Source organism: Haliotis cracherodii, unplaced genomic scaffold (assembly GCF_022045235.1).
Source record: "Haliotis cracherodii isolate W230 unplaced genomic scaffold, xgHalCrac1.p SCAF_10, whole genome shotgun sequence".
NCBI classification, from domain to species: domain Eukaryota; kingdom Metazoa; phylum Mollusca; class Gastropoda; order Lepetellida; family Haliotidae; genus Haliotis; species Haliotis cracherodii.
In genome coordinates, this window is record NW_027266265.1 from 16,275,712 (window position 1) to 16,299,516 (window position 23,805).

The 23,805-nt window shown below is 37.7% G+C and overlaps 1 protein-coding gene across 1 annotated transcript; it reads left to right on the forward strand.

The window, feature by feature from the left end:
• Window positions 1–4,140: 4,140 nt before the first annotated feature.
• Window positions 4,141–21,798, forward strand: LOC139454119 (homocysteine-responsive endoplasmic reticulum-resident ubiquitin-like domain member 2 protein). Its single transcript, XM_071235640.1, has 8 exons — window positions 4,141–4,620; window positions 8,196–8,273; window positions 9,740–9,823; window positions 10,115–10,218; window positions 13,605–13,721; window positions 15,308–15,610; window positions 16,085–16,232; window positions 17,097–21,798. Exons 1-8 carry the CDS (start codon window positions 4,477–4,479, stop codon window positions 17,259–17,261), a joined length of 1,143 nt encoding a protein of 380 aa, XP_071091741.1. The 5' UTR covers window positions 4,141–4,476; the 3' UTR covers window positions 17,262–21,798.
• The last annotated feature ends 2,007 nt before the right edge of the window (window positions 21,799–23,805 follow it).

Here is a 23,805-nt window from a genome sequence, read left to right on the forward strand (position 1 = left end):
GTTGACGGGTACACCTTCGTACCGACCGGTTTCCACTCGAAGTGCAGCGTTAGACAAGGAGTAAATCTTGTATACGCATCCAATAATCAAGATACATGCCAGACGTTTCATGTTTCAGTGTGTATAGCATATTCAGCCATCATGTCTTATATGTGGGTATTGTGGTCTGTTAGTTTTCATTACTCAAAGGAGCCACTGACGATGGTACACGAGAAATGTTTTACACATATACAAATAAGAACAAGGGGAATATAAAAAAAGGAACCTGTAATTGATTACACATAGCCTTTGATGTTTGTACTGACAATGATCTCCATAAACCAGTGTCAAGACAATGCACATACAAGAGTCATTGGATGCATATACGTATTACTCTTCAATTTTTTAAGTTAATCCATTGATGACAAAAGTGTAGTTTTATTTGGATGAGGGGCGGGGAAATATAGTCGATTGAGTTGCACGCAATTGGAATCGATGACATGCATCAACCAAGTCAGCGAGCCTGACCACCCGATCCCGTTAGTCGCCCCTTACGACAAGCATAGCCGCCTTTTACGGCAAGCAAGGGTTGCTGAAGACCTATTCTGTCCCGGATCTTCACGGGTCAATAATTCTTCTATATAATATGTTTAAGCCATTAAGCATTTACTCACATGTTATCATTCACTTTGTATTTGATATTTTTCTTTGGGTGTTCAATATTTGTGTATTTTTAAACCAATGAGTAGATTTGTCTTTAACATTACTAATTACAATGTTTCCGGTAAATATTCTGTTCACCCACATGAATCAGATGTCGCATAAACTCACACCAGCGATACACGTGTCAGTTTGCAATAAGCAAAACATAGCACTTTCACTGCAGTAGAGTTTATGTATATGTGAAGCATGTCTCCCATCAGTAAATATAGCTGAGTAAAGATATCCAGGTATGCAAGCTGAAAGGGTACATTGGGTAGTTACTCACTGTGTTGTTATAGTATCGGGGTTTTGAATTATTTCATACATATTTGTACGCACGCAACTCAAAATGAATTGGCTTGTCGTAAGATGCGACTAACGGGATCGGTTGTCAGGCTTGCTGACTTGGTTGATACATGTCATCGTATCCCAATTGCGTGGATAGATGCTCATGACATCAGTCACTGGATTGTCTGGTCCATATTCGATTATATAGCTGGAATATTTCGGCGTTAAACAACAAACAAAGAAACAAACAAAATGAATTTAGTCACGGTGATTTGTTTGGCATGTTTTACACAAATGTGCAGCTTATCTGGAGCTCTGCATAACCACCTAGAGATGTATGCAAAAAATATGGAAAAATATATTTTATCAAAATATAACAATAACAATCACATCCTTAAGAATACTGTCTAAATAGGAATGAAAACTTTGTTTTACACAAGGGTCGAATTCCTAGCAGTTCATTTTTTAAACCTAATAATCAATACAAGTTATTTTTATTATTCACATTACAATAAACAAATGCAGCAAAGGCTCGTTAGGCTCATTGTTTCTCAGGGCCCTTGGCCCCTCTACACGCAGCCCAGACAGCGAATGGGACTTCTCCCAGGAAGCGCTGCCAAGTCGAACCCACTGAGAACTTTTCGGAAAATGTGAAGACTCCCCACACTGCAGCCTTCTGCATTACCCAGATTGTCAGAAGGGCTGTATTCCTGGTAGCACACCCGGGTACTTTCCCAATGTCAGTCAACAAATTGGGATGTACTAAACATAAGGCACCGAGAACAATGGGGAGTCGGACAACTTGGTTTACTTGGGATATAAGCGGGACATTTCGTAAGCAAGGTCCGCATATTTGCCATGTTTTTCCTGCATCTTGTCAGTCACATAAGTGTCAAAAGGGACAGAGAATTCAATTATATAAATGAAAACGTCAAAGTAAATTTGTCCTTAGATTCCCGCATTCACCTGATTGTGTAAGTGTAATGTGACTAATAGGGTCCTATTATTAATGAAGTTTTAGCCTCATCATCAAATATGAATTACTAAAACATTGACACCATTTTGTTTGACGTGATGACTTGTTTTATGTCTTATAGGCGACGTCAGAGAAAGACGGCATTGGTAAAATGATTAATTTATATTTCACCAAAATTTCGTTTATAACTTGAAAAATCTCGATTTGTGAAACAGAATGTTACGCCTTTTCGACACAACATAAACTTAGTGTTTTGTTCATGTAAACAAAAATAGTTTATATATTGGACATGTATTTGTTGAGAAATTTGGTTATTTCTCTTCTCGCCTCGGATTATACAATAAGAGCTCCTTTTGTATGGAATTATCAGGATAATCGTATAAGGTTCGACAAACGGGGTACATGGCACGGTTTATATTTATGTTTAACTGTAGAAATAAAGAAATAAAGTATTCAGTTTAATATCCTGCGCTCGAGTTAGCAAGTGGGATTTGGGGCATGCCACCTCTGTTTTACACCAGCAAACTCTTCGATGATTCTCCCAATGCTCACAGGAACGTAATCTCCTCCACCTTTGATATTATATGTTTGGGGTAGTGATTTTCTTATCATAAACGGGTAGCTAATTACCTATCTTCCGGGGCGGTCGAGTATCCCGACATGGGTACAATGTGTGAAGCCCATTTCTAGTGTCTCCCGCCGTGATATTGTTGGAATATTGCTAACAGCGGCGTAAAACCATAGTCACTCACCTCTAAGACATATTTCTTCTCACAGATGCCGGGTGAAACCCAAAATGGAAGAATCAGGGCCACACGTTGCTCCTCAAATGCATTGGGTCTAGCATATAACGTGCTTCCACCATAGAAAATATCAATCAGATGTGAAATGATCGCAGAATCTACTATGTACAGAGATATATACTTAAAGTGTGTATATAACATGTTAAGGGTCGTGATAGTCTCTCTCCCAGACCCTAGAGAATAAATTGAAAAAGGAGTCCAACTTATATCTGGAATGATTGAGCAAGTCTAGACTGGCTCAGCTCCAGAATATTATGCATTGTTCTAGGCTCCCTTTTCATTATTTTATTTTGTAGATATAACGTTTTAAATAAAATAACTTTATTTCTGGGACTAAATGTATTTCGATCGGGATGGAAACTTGGCACTTCTTAAACTTCGATGTTAAGTGCTATACACACTTTCAATACCTTGGCACTTCTTAAACTTTGATGCATAGGTGCACACTTTCAATACCTTTCATACAAACAGATATATATCATACTGTTGTAAAAAAGGATTTGATATAAGATACAGTATTATATACAACAGCATACTATCTTAAAATACAAGTAGACTAGTGCTGGTGTTTCCTAAGGCTTAATGAAAATAAACAACTTCCTGAAAACAAGCGTTATAATTGTTCCCCAGTACCGACTGGTGATGGGTGTGCCCCTTCTTTCCTTATTTGATGAAACACACCAAACATGTCCAACCAAACATTCATGATTGATGTGAACCACGCCTGTAAGCGAAAACCGATGTCCTGAACAGTTTATTAAAAAGATATATCGATTATGGTCTACTGCAGTATATATAGTTTTTATAACAATCAAATAGGCCAGTGGAGATTTTATGTTTGTCACAATAAAATAGCAAAACCTTTGAAAGAATTATTAATATTGTCATTTCAAGAAAAAACAAACTTAGCATTGGCATTATTGGGGGAACCCCCAAAAATCCTATGGAAAATTTATCAATTTGTTGCGTCAAAGGGGCATGGTTGAAATATATTTTGAAGAATGTCGACCATATTACATACACATACAATAGGGGTTACAAAGGCAGTCTTGAAATAAGTACTGACTTCAGAAAACAAAGAACAAGAAGCACCATTCAGCACGTTTTATTTCAATATATCACCACTGCGAGCCGCGTGGAAGTGCATTGGTTGTTTACATTTGTACACGTGCACTTCCGTCTAACTTCGTGTATTTCCGTGATTTGGGACGTTTTCAATGTATTTTATTTTGATAAGTTACGTGTTGAGATTCTGCCATTTAATATTTTATACATATAAAAGAAAGATCTTTGTTCAATTATTGCAAATAAAAATAAACGAGTAGTAACCGAGCATGTCAACCAATGAGATGTCGCCATCTTTCTTTAGCAGTCACATGACCTTACGTCATGGGGAACCAGCAGCAGTTTTGACAACAAGCACGGGTGTGACAGTGTATTCATCAATTTCTTGGCCTGTTCACTTAATTACAGTGTGTTCTGATTGTTGTTTGTCGAACCGGCAAGCAATACGCTACTCGCGTGCAGAGTGACAGTGATATTAAGTGCGGAAATATTCGTAAATTTGTAACCTCCGATCCTGTTAGTGACCCAGTGGCACCAATTTTCGTGAGAACTCATCGGTGTCAGACTTTCATCATTCAGGACAATCGTGCCGAAATCGATGAAATTGTGACCCTTTTTTCGAATCAGAAGATATAGGTGACAAGGACACACATCATTGCAAGTATGATGGATTTAGGTGATAACCCAGTGACTTTGATTGTCAAAGCACCAAATCAGAGAATCGCTGACCAAACAGTCGACTGCTTCCTGGAATGGACTGTAAGAAAGTTGAAAGAACATTTAGAAAACGTCTACCCTAGTAACCCCGTAAGTACCACTCCACATAAAACTCTGTATATAAACGTGTTAGTGTGTTATCACTTGCGCATTGTATACTGTAATGGCTGATGTACCCGACTTTACTATTGAAGGACCGGTTTTGAGACGATCTTAATCTCTGACATCGAAGTTATGTAATGTGTTGAATATGTGTGGTAATCACCTGTTGTTACAGCTGGTATTCGGTCCAGTGAACCCATGGGTTAAAGCAGCAGGTTATGGGTAGTTCCTCCATCCTTATCAATACCTCCAGAGAATATACATGAACAACAGGCACAGATGGTTGTGTATCATACTTGTTTATTGAACAGTTCAGCTGTTACCTGTCACTGCTTGTTGAGGACATGCCAAGTTTCTCTTCAACACCAGAATCATGTTATTTCTGTGAATACCTATGTAACACTTATTGTGATGTTGGTTGTGGGTCATTCTTCACTTGAACATTTATAAGATTGACCAATAACTGTTTTTAATCTGAGTGACAAGGAAGAAGTTTGAACATGCAGCACCTAAGAATTAGTCATATTTATACATTTGTAATTACTTGGTTAGATTTATTTAGTAGTGGAAAAGATATTGATACATTTTTGAAAGGATGGTTCCACTTAATATTTAGTTTGGATATTAAGCATGCTAAGTGATGGATCTATAGTAATATTAAACTGTTTGTTTTGTATATTAAGTTTATGAGCTAGGCACTGAAATTTACACAAAGTTGTAAGGAAATCTTTCACAATGTTTACATGCAAAGATAGACAGATATTTCAAATGTCAGTTTTATAATGCTAGCCCACTGAAACACCAAGCCTGCACCAAGCAGGGTAACAACAAGTACCATCTTTTGGTAAGACACTGCCAGGAGTCAAACCACTGACCTTTTACTCTCCGAGCAGATGCTCTACCCTTTAACTCACGGAGGCAGTCTGCAAGATTGTAAACTTTGTTATATTATACAGTCGTGCCCCGCTTACACGGACAATTTTCTTTCAAAACGAAATTATTACCATATAAATTTACCCGTATACACGGAAATTCAGTTTCCAGGACCGGATGGTCATTTTCATACACAAAACACTGAAATGCACATAAAATTGTCTCACTTACCCGGACAATACACTTCCGCTGGTGGTAATCCTTCCGCTGGTAATCCTTTGATTCGTGAGAAGTCAATTAACCAAGTGACACTGAGTTACGTTTGAGACGAACTTGTTTATTGTACATATAATCCCATTCGATAAATATGGCGTCTGTGGAGGTCAGAGGTCAAAGTTGTGACTTCAAACTGTGAGTATGGCCTGTCAACCAGCGAAACATAAGCGACAAGCAGGTTACAGCATGCGAAAAAAGGGAAATTTGTCTGTTTTAGGAAAATCACCCGTCAGCAAGTTTGGAAACCATCAGTAAACATTATGGCACTGAATTTGGACATACCATAGGAAAATCGACAATTGGTGACATTTTAGAAGACAAACAGAAGTAGCCAAATCTCCCGGAAAGTCAAATGACTTATCACGATCACGTGTAGCAAAACACCAGAAGCTGGAAGATGCATTATATCTTTGGTTGTGTGACATGACAAGTCGTAATGTGCGCGTTAATGAATAAAGATTGAGTGGATGTATCTGTTTGCTCTGTCATCTGTCATGAGTTTCATAATTGAAAAGAAGTAACTCTTCCAGTAAGAAGCTGGTTTCAGTTATACGGAAATTCGTTTATACTGACAAATTGTGAAATGACGCAAGTGTCCGTATAAATGAGGCACGACTGTAAAGACAATGCAGCTTTGTTTTAATAACAAAACACAATTAAAGATAAGATACCTGTACACCAAGTTTACCTGTACACTATGAAAACCAAGTAATAAATAATAGTAATCTTATATAGGAAACCCATTTATAAGTACAATTAATACAGTAGTAGAAAATGGAAAACTTTTAAACATACTCAGTTGAGCTCGTAACAGACCTTGAATTGTAATATCCATTGCATACAATTGACTTTTATAATATGCTTTATTTCATACATGGCAAATCGAGAATTAACATCTCTATCTCTAGTAGTGGGAGAAAAGTAACTGCACCTGTCATATAAAGTTGTGTAAATGTTATGTGATTGAAATTAACAACATAATATTTGGTCATTGGTCTGATCAGTGTTTTATCATAAAAAAATTCATTGACAAAACCTGTACCTGGCGACAGGACACAACAACACGCCCTAAAAGAGGGGTGGTGTAGCAGCTATATTGACCAGCATTTGGATTGATACAGACGAGGCAGCAGCAATGCATTGAAGACACCAGATGATGGGTTGTTATTACAAAGTTAAAATAATGATTGGCTGAACTGAGATAGCGTTTCCGGATGGATCTGGTCATGTCATGGGTGTCAATTCATCTCATCCCAGACATGTTCTATGGGCTATAAAACTGGACTTTTATAGCACATTCTTTATGTAGGGTATCTCTTCAGTCACAATTTGTATCACAACAGTGAGGTGACAATAGGAGATGTATGATGATACAGAAAGAATGACACAAGCTGAGATTACATAGTCATATTAAAAGATGCATTTGTGTATTGTCCTACACTAGTTCATTCAGTAAATTTATTTGGGCGTATATCCAAAATGAAATAGTCTTGAAAAGTCTAATCATCCTGTTTGTGATGGTTACGAATAAACATATATATTACATATGTCCTTGGACATGTGTTGGAACCTTTGAAGCAATTTATGAACAGCTGGTCATAACAGAAATATATATTGACATTTCAGTAAGACAGGTTTTTTAAATGACATGCTCCTCCTCTGATTCAGGATACCCCCTACTGACTAATATTTATCTTTGCCTCATAACTAATGCAGATCAAAACCATCTTTCTGCGACAGGGGCTATAAAAATCCAGTTTCCGTCTTTGCTGAACAAGGCTGGACTTTCAGGGCTTGATCGTAGCGCCACCAGTGGCTATTACGAGTTAAGTCCCTTCTATGTCCCTCCTACTGACCAATGAGATTCCACTTCTCACATCACTTGCATTTGCTTCAAACCAAATGGCGGCGCACAGCCAAGACAATCTGATTGATAATTGAGGTCTATATTGTAATACCTCGCAAAGTGCATCAAATCACGTGAGCACCTTGATTAAAAAAATATGAAAAGATTTGGAAAATGTCTTTCAACACCCAGTTGATGGTACAAATGTTTTGCTATTCCTGCATTCAACTGAAATCCACAAGTTGAAATCCATGCTGTTTATGAACTGGATATCTAGTTCGTAATGCAAATTTGATTGGACTATGCATAAGACTCATTTGTCCAGCCAAACTGTAATTCTGGAATTGCAGTCTAGTTTGGCATGGGTAGAAACTGGACTTTTATACTCCGTTAACTCCCTTGCCTTAGGAAGATGGATAATACATGTTGATGAATATTGATGTTGAGACACCACCCTCAGTTGATGTGTTGGGTTTTCTAAATATTGAACAAGCTAGTTATGGTCCCACAATGACAGTATGATTGATGATTTGTCCTGAGTTAATCAAAGTCATGTATTTTATTGCAGAAACATAATCAACAGAAGCTTATTTACTCGGGCAAGTTACTACAAGATCACGTCACACTCAAGGAGGTGCTCAGACAGGTGAGTCAGAATAGTTTACAAAACATTGGTAACAGAATTTCCACCCTATCATGTGACACAACAAGAAGTGATGACCACATACAGTTTACACAGTTTAACTTTATGTACAGCTTCATTTTGACAACTTCATTAGTGCATATTGCATTGCAAATATAAGGTCTTTGTATTTCGTAAGAATGTGCTGGTTTAGAGCTGCTTTTAACAGTATTCCAGTTATATCACAGCATGTCCGCTTAATGTGGGAAGAAAGCCCAGACAAAAAAGAGATTGTTGCAGTGTGCTTATAGAGAATTTGAGCTGGTTATGTTGCCCCACCTCTGAGAAAAGTAAATGTAGATGTGTTGATAACATATTCAGTAGGAATTCAGATCGAAGGCCCAATGCATCACAGTGTGTAACATTCACCCTTAGTATGAATTGTTATGTGGCAGTTGTACCTTCAAGATATGTGACTTTTTATTGACCATTGTATCTCAACATGGTAGAGGGGGGATGAATGCCTCTGAGCAGAAACCATTGAAGCATTAAGATATGTTTATCCAACCATCAGAATGTCAAATGAAGCATGAACTAAAACCTCAAGGTCCAATCACCCCTGAGCATTTATGTAGGACAAGGACCTACTGAAGCATTAAGATATGTTTATCTAACCATTGGACCATATTCAAATTGAGCACAACTACATGCATAGAGAAAAGAGAAATACACAAACGCATGAAAACAACAAAGCATTTTTAATAGATAAGAAAACAAGTTGGGTTCATGTTGAAGTTGATTTGTCCCATTATGGTCACCATATTATTCGTGTTGTATACCCAGTAGGGCTGGGACAAGTCCAAATGTACTACCTGGGTACCCGATGTAGGTCTATAGAGTTGGGTACAAAACGTCGGATGGGGAAACGTCCATAGCTGTGGACAAAATGTATTTAGATACACTTATAACGATCTGGTCATGAATACACTGAGGTTGACTGAAATTTTATCTTTATTCAAACATATGAAAGTGAGAAGGAATGGGTGCATAGTCAGAAAGAAATGCGAACATTAGTGACTTGTAGTGTAACCATATAGTTCGAGAACAATTTTGTCATTAAACAATATATCATACGACTAACAGGTAGTCCTGTGGGTACCCAGGTCCTTCTAAGTACCCATCCAACCCAAGTACCCTAGTTACCCGTCCCAGCTCTAAAACACATGGCATTTTTATAATGGTTAATGCATTTATGCTGAGGTTGTTTGATATTTTCTTTTATTAGACCTGCTACCTTATCAAACCTTAATTTATGTTTTTAGAAAGTGTCAATGTGTCATTAATAATGTTTTGAGTTATTTTCATTTTAGACAGGAAAGCTTGTATTTGACTTGAAATTCAATCACCGACTTAAAAGATCAATCCAATAAAGATTATGTTATGGTTTGGTTTTGTTGTTTTGTTTATTTAGATATAACATGTTCTTTCAGCTTGATGAAGCATCACTTCACACTGTCCACCTCGTCTGTGCAGGAGGAACAGAGGGACCCTATGTTGAAAGTACAGTTGAAACAGTAAGTACACAAGTTTCAAATCATTGAACTTTGTGTTTCACAAACACAACCCAAGAAAGATTCAGGTCTCAAGTTGATGTGGTTTTACAATTTTACAACTGAAGTTATGAAGGTACCAGTTGTTTGTTCAGAAATTAGAATAATCAAAATTGATGTTTAAATGTAATAATTCTCTGAAGTCTTTTGTACAATGTGTTTTTTGCATGTTTAACGTTAATATTCTTGCTCTTTTGATCGGAATGTATTTAAAATCTACATTGATTACAAACATAGCTTGTTTTCCCCTTGCAGCAGATAGATCCGACCCCATCCAGCTCTAGTCACTCGACAGATTCAGCGGAAGGTATCCGGTATCGCGGACCCACAATGCCAGGCATGGAGCAGCTCCAGCTTGGGTAAGCATGTGACAAGTGTGCCTCTAGCGTCGTCATGTACAGGGTTGTGATACAGGACTTGTACTGATACACATGTTGTACCAATACTCTTGTGATACACTCTTTGTACCAATACTCTTGTGATACACAGGCTTTGTACTGATACTCATGATGTACCAATAGATCGTGTATAAGGTCAGGATACACAGGATGAAACAATATTTACAGGGTGTAGCAGTATGATCATATGTGGTCAATATTAAGGCTGGGATGAGTCTAAATTTAGTACCCGAGTACCCGACTCCCTATTACCCGACCCTACCCGGGTACCCTCTGTAGGTCTCAAATTGGGTACAAAATATTCATGTTGGAATTTTTTTACTGGAGCCCTGGCAAAAAGTATTTAGATATAGTATAAAACGATCTGATCGTGCACATACTGAAGTTGACTGAAGCTTTGTCTTTACTCAAACATATAAAAATCAGAAGGAATGCGTGCATCATCAGAAAGAAATGCGAATATTTTATTGTTAATGTCCTAAAAATTTATATCACACCATGAGTCCAAGTAGTCCTGTGGGTACCTAGGTCCTACTCAGTATGCACCCGACCCGAGTTACCTGTCCCTGCCCTGGGCAATATAGAACTTTGTGATACACGGGATAAAGTGATTTATGCAAGCTGTAGCAGTACCAGTTGGTCATGGTTTTCAGAGGTTACCAGTGAACTGGAACATACCATGTAATGGTGGTCATAGTTCAGAATTTAGCAAACATAGTTAAAGTCAAGGGTTCCTTGTCATAACTGTGGGATGTTAGAGAAGGTAGCAATTCACAGCATTATAGACAGTGTATAGAAATACACAGGGATTCAGAGCAACACAGGTTCTAAAATCAGGAGTGACAATATGACAATATGTTCCACAAAGTATGACTGTATTGAACATGTATGAGAGTAAGACAGTTCAATAAAATTGCATAGTCATCAAGTTCTTGTATCAAGGCCTTGTCCTTGTAAATCAGGATCATGTGTGGGCAGCTGACAGCTGATATTATTTTACTGTTTGGTAGATATAATGTTAGGGTAATTGTGAACTCACTACCATTTTCAGCTGTTCTAAAGACTAGCCAGGGTAAAGCAGAGTTACATGTTTATTCAGATGTCGGTTGTTACATTTATGGTAGAGAAGCCAGCTGTTTCAGGGTTTTTTATTCTGTAATTACAAGTATGACTATTCATGAAGAAAGGGCTATCAACTGTAAAGAGACAGTCCATTATCAAATTAAATAATATTGATATTAGTATGATTAACATGATTAATAGTTTACATGGTTTAGACATGGTGAATTATCATTTACAGATTTGCAGTATTGATAGTTTCTAACAGCGTGACCACTGGTTTGCCAGTTCCTAGCAGTTTATGCCTGGTCCATTCTCTGTCATCTTGACATAGTATTGATGCTTATACTGAAAATATTCCTGATATATTGATTCCATCATTCACACAGTGTATTGCTCATACCACCAAACAAGTGTGCATGTGCACAGTGTTCAAACTTAAGAGGGTCCTGGAGTCCTTCAGGTATTCTTGTACAGTATTTGAATCGAGGAACCCCAAATCTTCAACTTTTAACATTAGGAAATGACAAAGCACCTTTGACTAATTTGCCTAATTTCTAACCAGTATGCTGTTTGTGTGCGTTGTTTGACGCCACACTCAGCAATATGCCAGTTATATGACGGAGGTCTGTAAATAAATAAGTCGTGACGAGACAATCCAGTGTTTGATATCATGAGCATCAATCTACGCAATTGGGATATAATGACATGCATCAACCAAGTCAGCAAGCCTGACCACCGGATCCCATTAGTTGTCTCTTACAACAAGCATAGTCACCTCTTACAGCAACCATGGTTTCCCGAAGACCAATTCTCTACTCAGATCTTCATGTGTCCTAACCTGTATGCATATGATGTGACAGATTGAGACTGAGATTGAAATCAGTATGTAAATTCATAGATTTGTCATTGCATACTTATCATGCTCATGTAGATGTTATGTTTAAAACACCAGTAAAGATATTAACACAAATATTGACAACCCAATTGTTACAAATTTCAAGTCATTACAAGTTATAGACAAAGATATGATTGGGACATGTCTTATGCTGGTATTTCCATTCTGAACTTCTACATCTATTAATAATCAGATGGATTGTACTTAGAAGTGTATTTGCAAGGCTTGACGTCACAATGTTGTATTGATTCGGAGGCAGGTGTTGCCATGTGTGTGATCGGCTATTGTGTTGAATGCCCAATAATGGAATTTGTATGACTATACCACGTATGCCTTGAACTTTTATTGAAAATTGTAAATGACTGTAATGATGTGGCCATTACTATTTTAACATGGATTTGAACATGTTCAATGTTCAGTTGAGATAAAAAGATAATTGTGAGGTTTTATATTTTTGTTGACAATAATTTGTCCTTTCTGTACATAAATCTACATACATCATTACATGTGAAGAGATAAATTGTTCAGGTAACAGAAATATTGTTTTTAAATGATAGACAGATAAATGTAGATGACATTCTGTATTTAATATTTTTTTTATCATGTGTCTAGTGATCTCTTTTTCAATATTGAACATTTTGAATTAACAATGATGAAATTTAAAGACATGCCACCTTTAATATAATGAGAACAGCACCTAAAGATATTGTCACTAGCTGGAAGGATGCACTGGTATTTGCCATCAGGCACTTTGCCAGGAGCTACCACGTTGTGATAAGGCCTGTCTTTGTCTGTTCATGTTTACTAGGTAGGTTATCAGTGAATGCTCATTTGGCTTGTTGCCATTTTCTATGTGTAACCATGATCAAAATTAAAGATGCACCCACAGGTAAATCTATCACAAATATAACCAGAGACGTATGTCAGACCCATTCATTGTCATCAATGGTTGCAAGTGTGGCACTCCTCATACTCATAGGCCTAGCAAAATGGATCATAATATCCCAGCATTATATGACTGGGAAACGTGTGACATGATTTGAAAGCTGTCCAAATATCTTTGGGGAAAAAATGTACACTATTTGACATGTTTGATAGAGAAATGAATAGTTGAAATGCAAAACACGGTTTTACACTGGAAAGAGTGCTCCCTCTGGTTTATAAAACAGTGAACCACAGTTTGATTTTATGACAGGGGGTGGTAATCAAATGGTCAGAAGCTGCTGGTCATACAAGGACCTGAGGTTAAATCCTCACATGAATACAGTTTATGAAACACCTTTTCTGTACCTTTTGCTGCCTGGATATGGTTGTGATGTGGCTAAGGGTGTCAAGCCCTACACGTCTCCCCTTGTACCAGGCTAATGAGATATGTCTGATTGTGTTTCAGCGGTAACGTGATGGCCCCTCCGATGATGATGCCCCCTGGCTATGGCGGCTACAGCCCCGAGCAGTACCTGTGGATGCAGCAGATGTATGCCCAGTACATGACACAGTACATGCAATAGTGAGTGGCTGCCCAGTACATGACACAGTACATGCCGTAGTGAGTAGGTGCCCTGATCATGACACAGTACATGCAATAGTGAGTAGCTGCCCAGTACATGACACAGTACATGCAATAGTGAGTAGCTGCCCAGTACATGACACAGTACATGCAATAGTGAGTGGCTGCCCAGTACATGACACAGTACATGCAATAGTGAGTAGCTGCCCAGTATGTGACACAGTACATGCAATAGTGAGTAGCTGCCCAGTACATGACACAGTACATGCAATAGTGAGTGGCTGCCCAGTACATGACACAGTACATGCAGTAGTGAGTAGCTGCCCTGATCATGACACAGTACATGCAATAGTGAGTGGCTGCCCAGTACATGACACAGTACATGCAATAGTGAGTGGCTGCCCAGTACATGACACAGTACATGCAGTAGTGAGTAGCTGCCCTGATCATGACACAGTACATGCAATAGTGAGTGGCTGCCCAGTACATGACACAGTACATGCAATAGTGAGTAGCTGCCCAGTACATGACACAGTACATGCAACAGTGAGTGGCTGCCCAGTACATGACACAGTACATGCAATAGTGAGTAGCTGCCCAGTATGTGACACAGTACATGCAATAGTGAGTAGCTGCCCAGTACATGACACAGTACATGCAATAGTGAGTGGCTGCCCAGTACATGACACAGTACATGCAGTAGTGAGTAGCTGCCCTGATCATGACACAGTACATGCAATAGTGAGTAGCTGCCCAGTACATGACACAGTACATGCAGTAGTGAGTAGCTGCCCTGATCATGACACAGTACATACAATAGTGAGTAGCTGCCCAGTACATGACACAGTACATGCAGTAGTGAGTAGCTGCCCTGATCATGACACAGTACATGCAATAGTGAGTAGCTGCCCAGTATGTGACAAAGTACATGCAATAGTGAGTATTTGCCCAGTACGGGACACAGTACATGCAGTAGTAATTAGCTGTGCCTGGTCCAGATATTATTTCCTGGGTGCGATGAAATGACTGGAAATGATGCTGATTACTTCACTCACTCACTCACTCACTCACTCACTCACTCACTCACTCACTCACTCACTTTTGCAACCACCCGCCTACCCACACACCGTTGAACAAATAAACAATACCGTATTCGACGTAATAAGCACCCAGGGGTCTCTTATTAGAATATTATTGTGGTGGAAAAAAATAGTTGAAAATAGTTGAAAGATCGTAAATTTTGTGGTTTATGCTGACAGCCTAAACTGTTTATATACGACAGATATATTTTTCCAGAATTTATTGCCCATAATTGATGGTGCAAATAACACAACACACGAGTACGTATTATACACAAATAAATAAGTCTTGTGTACATTGATCAATCGGAAGGCGTAATAATTGGGATTGTCCACTAGCCAATATCGAATACGGTATTCATATGATTAAGGTTAGTGTGCATACACTGTTATGATCCATTATTATTTTACTACTGCGATAATATAGTGAACCATGCTAATCATGCATATGGGAATGTGTTGAGAAAAACAGCATTGGTTACAAGTCCTGTGTTTTCTCCCCACCAGCTACAACAATGCCTACCCTCAGACACCACCTGCCTCCCCAGCAACTACTGCCGTTGCCGAGGGACGTCCAGCCAATCAGAACCAACCTGCCCCAGCAGCAGCTGCTCCGGCCAATCCTAACATGCGTATGAATGCCCAGGGTGGGATGGTTGAAGATGACGATGAGGAGGATGTGGAACATCGGGACTGGCTAGATTACATCTATATCTTATTTCGCTTCCTCGTCCTTCTCAGCATTGTCTACTTCTACTCCACCTTTAGCAGATTCGTCGCTGTCTTTATAGGATTTGTCATCATATATTTGTAAGTAGTTATCATAGTTAATTCTTCCTGTTGGGAAACCAGAGTATACTAGGTCCCAATTATCAAGTGCTCTTTGAGGCAACTATGCTTGTTGTAAGAGGCGAGTAACAGAATTGGGTGGTCAGGTTCACTGACTTGGTTGATGCATGTCATCGTATCCCAATTGCGTGGATCGATGTTCATGATGTCAATCACTGGATTGTCAAGGAAGACATTCCAGAGACAATTGGGACACATTACATTTCTGCAGTTACGCGTGCAAATGTTCCCAATAGATTGGCAGTGTATTTCAGAAAGTGTATTGACAACTCCTGATGAATATGAACAGTAATATTATATACTGCAGTGCATAAGCTTGATGAACTAGTCTTGTGTGGGCTAAGAAAACTATTGTCATCTCTCTCAGTTGCTGAAAGTTTCAGATTGAAAAACATATTGACTTCCTGATCAATCATGATAATGCTTTGTTTCCAGTTTACAAAAGGGCTGGCTAAATCTCAGAAGAAATCCAAATCCACCTCAAAGACAACAGCAGCCACCAGCAGCAGAAGTGGTGCCACAGGTACCACAGGAAGCCGAGCCACAGCAAGAGCAACAGGCAAATGCCACAGAGAATCAACAGGTACTTATGTCTTGTATATATTGCTTCAGCAGGAGGGTTTGCTCCACATGTTAACTCAGCAACCTATGGTGCTGCTCAGTTAATTCCCTGGGATCAAGAAAGGAATTCAAGATTCTAAGGCTAAACTGGTCCTCAGAGTTCTGTTCATGTTGTAAGAGCCAACTTGATTCAGAATGTAACTTTTATGCATGAGTGACAGATAAATGATAGTTCTGCCCATGGGTCATCAGTCATCCTGAGGTTAAGCCAGTGTTTCTATATTAGGAACAAGTATATCCTAATAAGCCTGGGAATGTTGAACATGTTCACACAATATTTGATGTCAATATTGTAATGATGATGTTTGCAGGAAGTGAATTCAATTGGGATGTAGTTAGGCCATGTGCTACTTTAAATTTTCCAGCCTGTTAGTATGACTTGATGTCTATCTCAAGTTGGGGAGACACTGAGTTTTCATGGGGAAAAAGTAAGACATTCCAGAGACAATTGCGACACATTACATTTCTGCAATAACGTGTGCAAATGTTCCCAATAGATTGGAACATAGATGGACTAATATTGTTTCCCTCAGGAATTGTTGGTGACCAAAGACTATGTATGCTGTTTTCAAAAGGAAAAACAATTTATTCCAGTTTCACCACCCTGTGTTTTTGTTACAACTTATTCCAAAGCCATTGATGAAATGGCCACTCGATCTCTAAACTCAGTGCGCTTAAATGCCTCAAAAGTTTAAATGGATTCAGCAATGACTTCATCTCAAACCACTTTCTGGGTGAATAAAACCTTTGAAATTGAGCTGTTAAGTTCAACTCACAGTTGTTCTAGATTCACTGTACTTTTTAACACATTTTTGCTCACTTGCAGGCTGAAGAAGGCAGTGAAGCTGCCCCAACCCCGGATGTCCCCGGACAAAGCGCCCAACCAGTGCAGGAAGCGCGACAAGGCATTATTGCAATGGTGTGGTGCTTTGTGTCAACATTCATCACGTCACTCGTCCCACAACAGCCCCCAGCTGTCAATGGCAACTGATTCTGGGATATAACAGCAGGTGAAAACTGTGGACTGGTTTCATGTGTCAGAATCATGTAGAGAGCCGTTAACCCATGCTGTTTTCTACAATGAGAGTGACTTGTGCCTTGGCTTGACCGCTCATCAGAAGAACTGTAGTTTTCCTTTTCACAGCTGGGGCAATTTACCCTTGGATTTGGAACCCAAATTTCTGAATCTAAATACTGAAATCAATCTACCTGTCCAGGAATCAACTAAACACTTTTTATGTGTTTTGCCATATTAAATTCTTCATAATTTTGTTCCTTCATCCAAAATAAGTTTGTGCAGAAAAAATGCACACCAAAAAGCAAGACAAGAATTAGACACACATTGTGTTTTTCATCCATTGTGAACGGTGTTTTGTGAATGAAAACTTGCCAGACAAACACTTTTTTCATTCATACAGAATTGTGTGGTGGAATTTTGAAATCCACGTTATTGTGTGTTAAGTGTTTGTTAATGATATCACTAATTAATTGACAGTTTGTGATAGGCCATATTTGGCTGTCCCTATATCCATGTGCAATAAACCCAAAATAGAAGTTCCCCTGAAACTTTCTCTGACATGCTGACAAGGATTATATCCCTTAGAACATGGATCTCATGTCCAAATTTCAAAAAAGATCTGAGAAATTCCATAAAGTAAGTGTAAAATAGTGCATCCAGTTCCGGCTTTGTTGGTTAAAGTGTGGAAAGTATGATCAAGAAAAGTAAAGGTGACAGTTTATGTGGAGTCATCTCCCTTTGGTGACTCTCTGGGAGGATGGAACCACTATTGGTCAAAAACTCTTCATCCAGTTCACATGTATGTTGATTGTCTACATCAAAGATAATGTGTCAAGGGGGTCATAACAAGTGATGTAGTAATAACACTAGTGATAATGTATTCATATACAACTTGAAAAAAGTTAAGCACACCCATTCTATATTTTCATGACCTGAACTCCCATATATGTTTTGGAAGTACCTAAATAAGTAAGCGACATCAATTTAATTTGAGTAATTTACGATACACCAGACACCTGCTACAAAGTTGGTACAAGGATACTGTCTCTCCAGATGTTTACAAGTACTAAGTACTAAGTCATATCATTGGATGCAATGAAACAGAGCATTGTAGTCAAATATCTATTGCCAGGGAACAGTTACAAAACATGTGGTATAATTGATTTAGTTTCAGTATTTCTTTATTCATATGTCACTTTGTAAATAAAAACAAATGTGTTTTGTTTGAAAATGTGGAATACAATCTACAATGGCTATTATTTAGAAGTATACAGTAAGCAATCCTTAACATTTCCACTGTTGTATATATGATCTATGCTGTAGCAAGGTGGGAGAACAAGCTTTATCTTAGAGTAAAGAGTTGATGTTTATTGAGCTCACATTAGTACCACAATATTCTGTTGTTCATCTGTTAATCATTTAACGTAATGTCTAGATACTTGATATGCTAAATTTAAGGTTGGGGAAGCTTGCAAGACAAATGTATCAAGGACACTCGGCCACATGAAGAACTTTGACATGGCTGGAGGTATCTATGTGTTACAATGTCTCATCATCATAGCACTTTCTTCAAGACATGCAAATATCATATATTTGTGAAGACACCAGCATTAGCACTGCAGATGGGCTTCCGTATGACCAAACAGATAGCTGCAGTTTCTATTGGGATATATGTACTTGGTTGTGATGGGATTTTTCTGTTTCTTTCAGATTTGCCAACTTGATTAGTGTTTAGGCTGATGATCAGTGTATATTGTTATGATATTGGTCTGATGATCAGGTTTATTTCAGTATATGGTGGTTTTCATAATGATATAAAAAGCATGTGTTCAATTAAGTCAAGAAATTTGTAGGTCTTGAATGTTAAAATTGTTTTTGCCTCTTGTTTCAATAAGAAAATTCAAGAATATGATAATTTGTTTTAGTTTATTTCTGTTAAGAATTGTCTCATTTTCCTCAGCTATCCAAGTGCATCACCTCTTACATGTGCTTTCCACCAGCACACTTTTTATACATACAGCAACGGGTCATGCATATTGGTGTCACCATCTCTACATTATCTCCCTCATGCAGGGATTCAGATCTGGGACTGATTGTCATCAAAAGTGTTCTGAAGTTTTGTTTTACATTTGTTAATGATGCAGAATATCCTGTTGAAGTTGAAAAATTATGAAATTTTCCTAGTATTTGTCTCTAGCAAAATCACAGGAGGTTTACATGATTTTTATCAATATTTGATAGGACATTCTTCTGTATGTATTGTCACCATATTTGGAAAAAACATCTTTGGACATTTTGGATGTCAGTGATGTCCTGAACATAAACCAATCTGATCCCCAGTGATGCAACTGTTGTGAGTCTGTTCAAACTCAGAGATAGCTTGGTTTAATGCCGCTTTTAGTAATATTCCAGCTATACGACGGCTCTGTAAATAATCGAGTCTGGACCAGACAGTCCAGTGATTGATATCATGAGCATCAATCCACGCAATTGGGATCGATGACGTGCATCAACCAAGTCAGCGAGTCTGACCACCGATTCCCTTAAAACACCTCTTATGACAAGCACAGTCGTCTTTTACGGCACTCAGTGATAACACCAAGATTGATTTGTCAATCAGATTCAAGGTCTTTAACATTCTTGTATCTAATACTGTTAACTTGCCCAATGAATAACAGTAAGAGATATGCTGTGTGTAATGTTGTCTTGGTGATGCGAATATTGTCTCCCAACTGTCTATCATACAGTTTAGCCTTGCCTCAGATTTTGAAATGTACAATCACTTTTAGTGGTTTAGAAATCCCAGATCTGCTATGCCATAAATATTGATCGCTATCCAAGAGAGGTTTGGCACAGCGAGTTTGTATTTTCATTATGAATTACCAGGTATCATTTTTGAAGATTTGCACTGGAATCCCATTTGAAATCCCAGATGTTCTTGCTGCAGAGTACTGTTGTGCCAGAAACTTCTATTTTCTTACTGTACAATCATATAATCTTACATGTATACAATCATGTATTTGTTGATGCTGTTTATTCTGTATTTTGTCTTTATTCTGTTTATTGTCAAGATTTTACTTTGTTTATTGCTTGATTTCAAATCAACATTCAGTTGTGTTATGTTCGTTTCCTTGCATAGTCAGGATTGACTGTAGAAGTTGTAATATATCACTTTATAGTTACACTCACATTTTGACATCCAAATGGCAGTGTTGATGGAGTGAGTGATTGAATTTAATACATTGATATAATCCATGCTGTGATATAGAATTTCAATGAAAACATCCCTATGAGGGATGACTAGTTGATCTATTCGATCTGTTCAATATAAACACATCTCTTAGCCTTGGGTTACAAAGTTCTTCAACTATTATCCAGCTGATTTGTTTTCAGTTAGAGATTTTCTATAAGTTTTCAGAGATCAATTGAATGCATACTGGATAAAAATGTAGATTACACGGTACACCAAACGATTTCTTTTCATTTATATACTTCTATTTCCTTGTCAACAATATCAAACCTTTATTTTACATTTAAAAGAAACTATCGGGAGAATATATACTCATCTTATTCTGTTACAATTTCTGATCCAAAAAGGGAGGCTTAGACTTTTGCATTTCCGGCAGATTTTATTACCCTAGAAACATTTTGCAGTTTGACCCTGTGAACTAGACACTGGCTAGACCTATACAGAAATTGGCATCACTTTGAGATTTCCTTTCACATCAAGCTGACATGCCGTGATATAACTGCAAAACTGTTCAAAGCGACGTTAAACTCACTCACTCATTCAATATTGAAATTGGGCAACCAAACCTTGAGGATGGTCGCTCCTTTTTTGCATGACAGGATATTACCAATATTATCTTAATGCCCTCGCTAATATTTGTATTATCTGAATGACCTTGCTTGTAACATTGTTTTCTGAGATGTACTGATCATACAAGAAGTACCGACATTGCATTGTGCCAAATGTGTTAGGGGAATTATATATTGTCACTATGTAAAGAATATGTAAAATATTAATCAGTCACTGCCTATTAATCAGTTTCAGATAAATCACATGTAAATATTGTATATTGTACATAGTGTATATATGGGGTCCTACATGTTAACTCATAGTGCATTTATGAAATCCTTGGTTTGTTGAACACACGCTTTCACGTTTCTTTCATGTGTGTTGTCTCAAATTGCAGTTGGAATTTATGAATTTACATGATTGAAATCTATTCTCCAAGGTTCCTGTGTGCATCCTGAAATTTGATAACATTCGTACAAAAGATTGATAAAGAAGACATTAGAGAGTCAGTAATACTATCCTCATTTTTGTCATTGTCAAAAATGGGTTTTGTCCACTTCTAGTTTAAGAACTCTTGTGACAAGTTGTGTATCGGTAGGGGTGTACATCTACAACAATGTGTTCAATATGGAAGAGGTTACGAGCATAAACATTTGTCTCAACATTTCTCGCAGCCAGGTGCTCATGGATAATAAACTCAAATCGATAAAACTAAGTGTTCTGGTTTTTTTAATTACTATACAGTCTAGCCTATTCATATTTAGCTTCCTATGATTACGTCATGATATTGACTGTGTTTTATACCAAGTCAAAGGTAAACCTCACACATTCATATAACACTTAACTTGTTATGAGATCATTCCACAGTTGAAATGCGAAGGTAAACCCTGAAATTGATTCGTACTACATTGTGAAATCATTAAATAACCACGAAAGATCAATGAATGATTAACAAGTTATATTGACAGACACAGCATTAGCTTTACAATCCTAAAAGGCAACACATTGGGTGAAATATATGGCAGCAGCAGGAAATAACAATCAGTGCAGCCACGAATATCCAGAACTTTTGAATTGAATGCAATCACAATAAAGGAGTCTCTCTCAGCTGCTATGGGCCACTTCTAAAGCTCAAGATTTTATGAGCGCTTCATCTTTGTTGCCACTAGCAATTATCATATACTGCCATCCTCTATATACCGGTAGGTCTTGGGGCATTTTAATACTGGGATACTTGTTAAATGAATAGGAGTGTTAACTCTTTCAACACCGTAGGCCGGTATACCGGCCAAGAAGCATTGAGTCCCCAGACACCATATGCCGGTTAACCGACCAAGCCTTAGTCACGTCAAAATAGTATATATTTTTATGGACCTACCTGTAATATCATTCATTTATCAAATCTATCACATTACACAATGTCTGAAATATACATTCCATTTCAATTTATCATTTTTTATAGATAAATTAAAAAATGATTCACTTTTTCCCGTGATGTTATTGAAAATAAAATTCTCGGACACATTTCGACAATGGGTCCACATCGAACATGTCAAAGAGCAAGATAAAGACGTTTTAAACAAATCTTTAAATATATTATACAAAGTAATAAATAAAATCAACAAAAATATATCTAAAAGTAATCAAACTTACATCTAAGTTATTATTTCCATCTTTTCGAGCGATCGCGTGTAATGTAAGTCAAATGACATTTACATATACTATTTATCATTCTTTTTAAAATGATTTTCCAATTACATAAACAATGAAAATATAACAGAAATAGGTATGGTAAGTTGATTTTATGAAATCTTATATTTGCCAAAAATCGTCAAGTTTTGGCTTCTTTGGTCCTTAATCTGGATGTTAACAAAGTGTTAGCTTACATTTTTTATTTACAACAAACTTAATTAAGTTGTAAATGCATTATTTTAAATAATGTGAAAAACATAAGTGTCATATTTAGAAACCATAGAATCAGACCTTTCAAATGGTATATAACATGTAGTAGCAAATATATTTTACAAGCAGATATTTTCTTTGATAAATGTTGGCTTCATCTATCACACAAAAGTCTCTGGGAACTCGGTGTCCCAGCAGTACACACTTCTGGTTGACTGGTGTTGAAAGAGTTAATAGGATAATCCCAGAAATCATGTCACTTTGTATGAATACTTTTCAGTATCAGGGTCTCCAAGATGCTGCACCAGTGTATTGGTCTGGATATGTTATACCTGTTGTTTCTGAGCAGCATTGACATCCGAAAGGGAGTAGGATCAAATTGAGGTGGTAAATAAAGAAGCCAATACGTCCTAGAAAGCTGATATGTGATTGTCTGAGTGAGGGAGTGAGTGAGTGTTGTTTAACGCCGCACTCAGCAATAAAAAAATAAGTCTGGATCAGACAATCCAGTGATTGACATCATGAGCATCGATCCAGGCCATTTGGATCGATGACATGCATCAACCAAGTCAGCGAGCCTGACCACCCGATCCTTTTAGTCACCTTATGACAAGCTTAGTCGCCTTTTACAGCAAGCATGAGTTGCTGAAGACCTATGATTGACTGAAAAAATCATGTATTCTTCATTTGGATAGGGTGGTCAAAGCTAGCTCAGGGTTCATCTGATACGACCTTAGATGTTGACGCATAGAGACATCATCTCAAAGTAAAATATCTAATTTTAATCAGATTGTTTCTAAACAGTATAATGTGTTC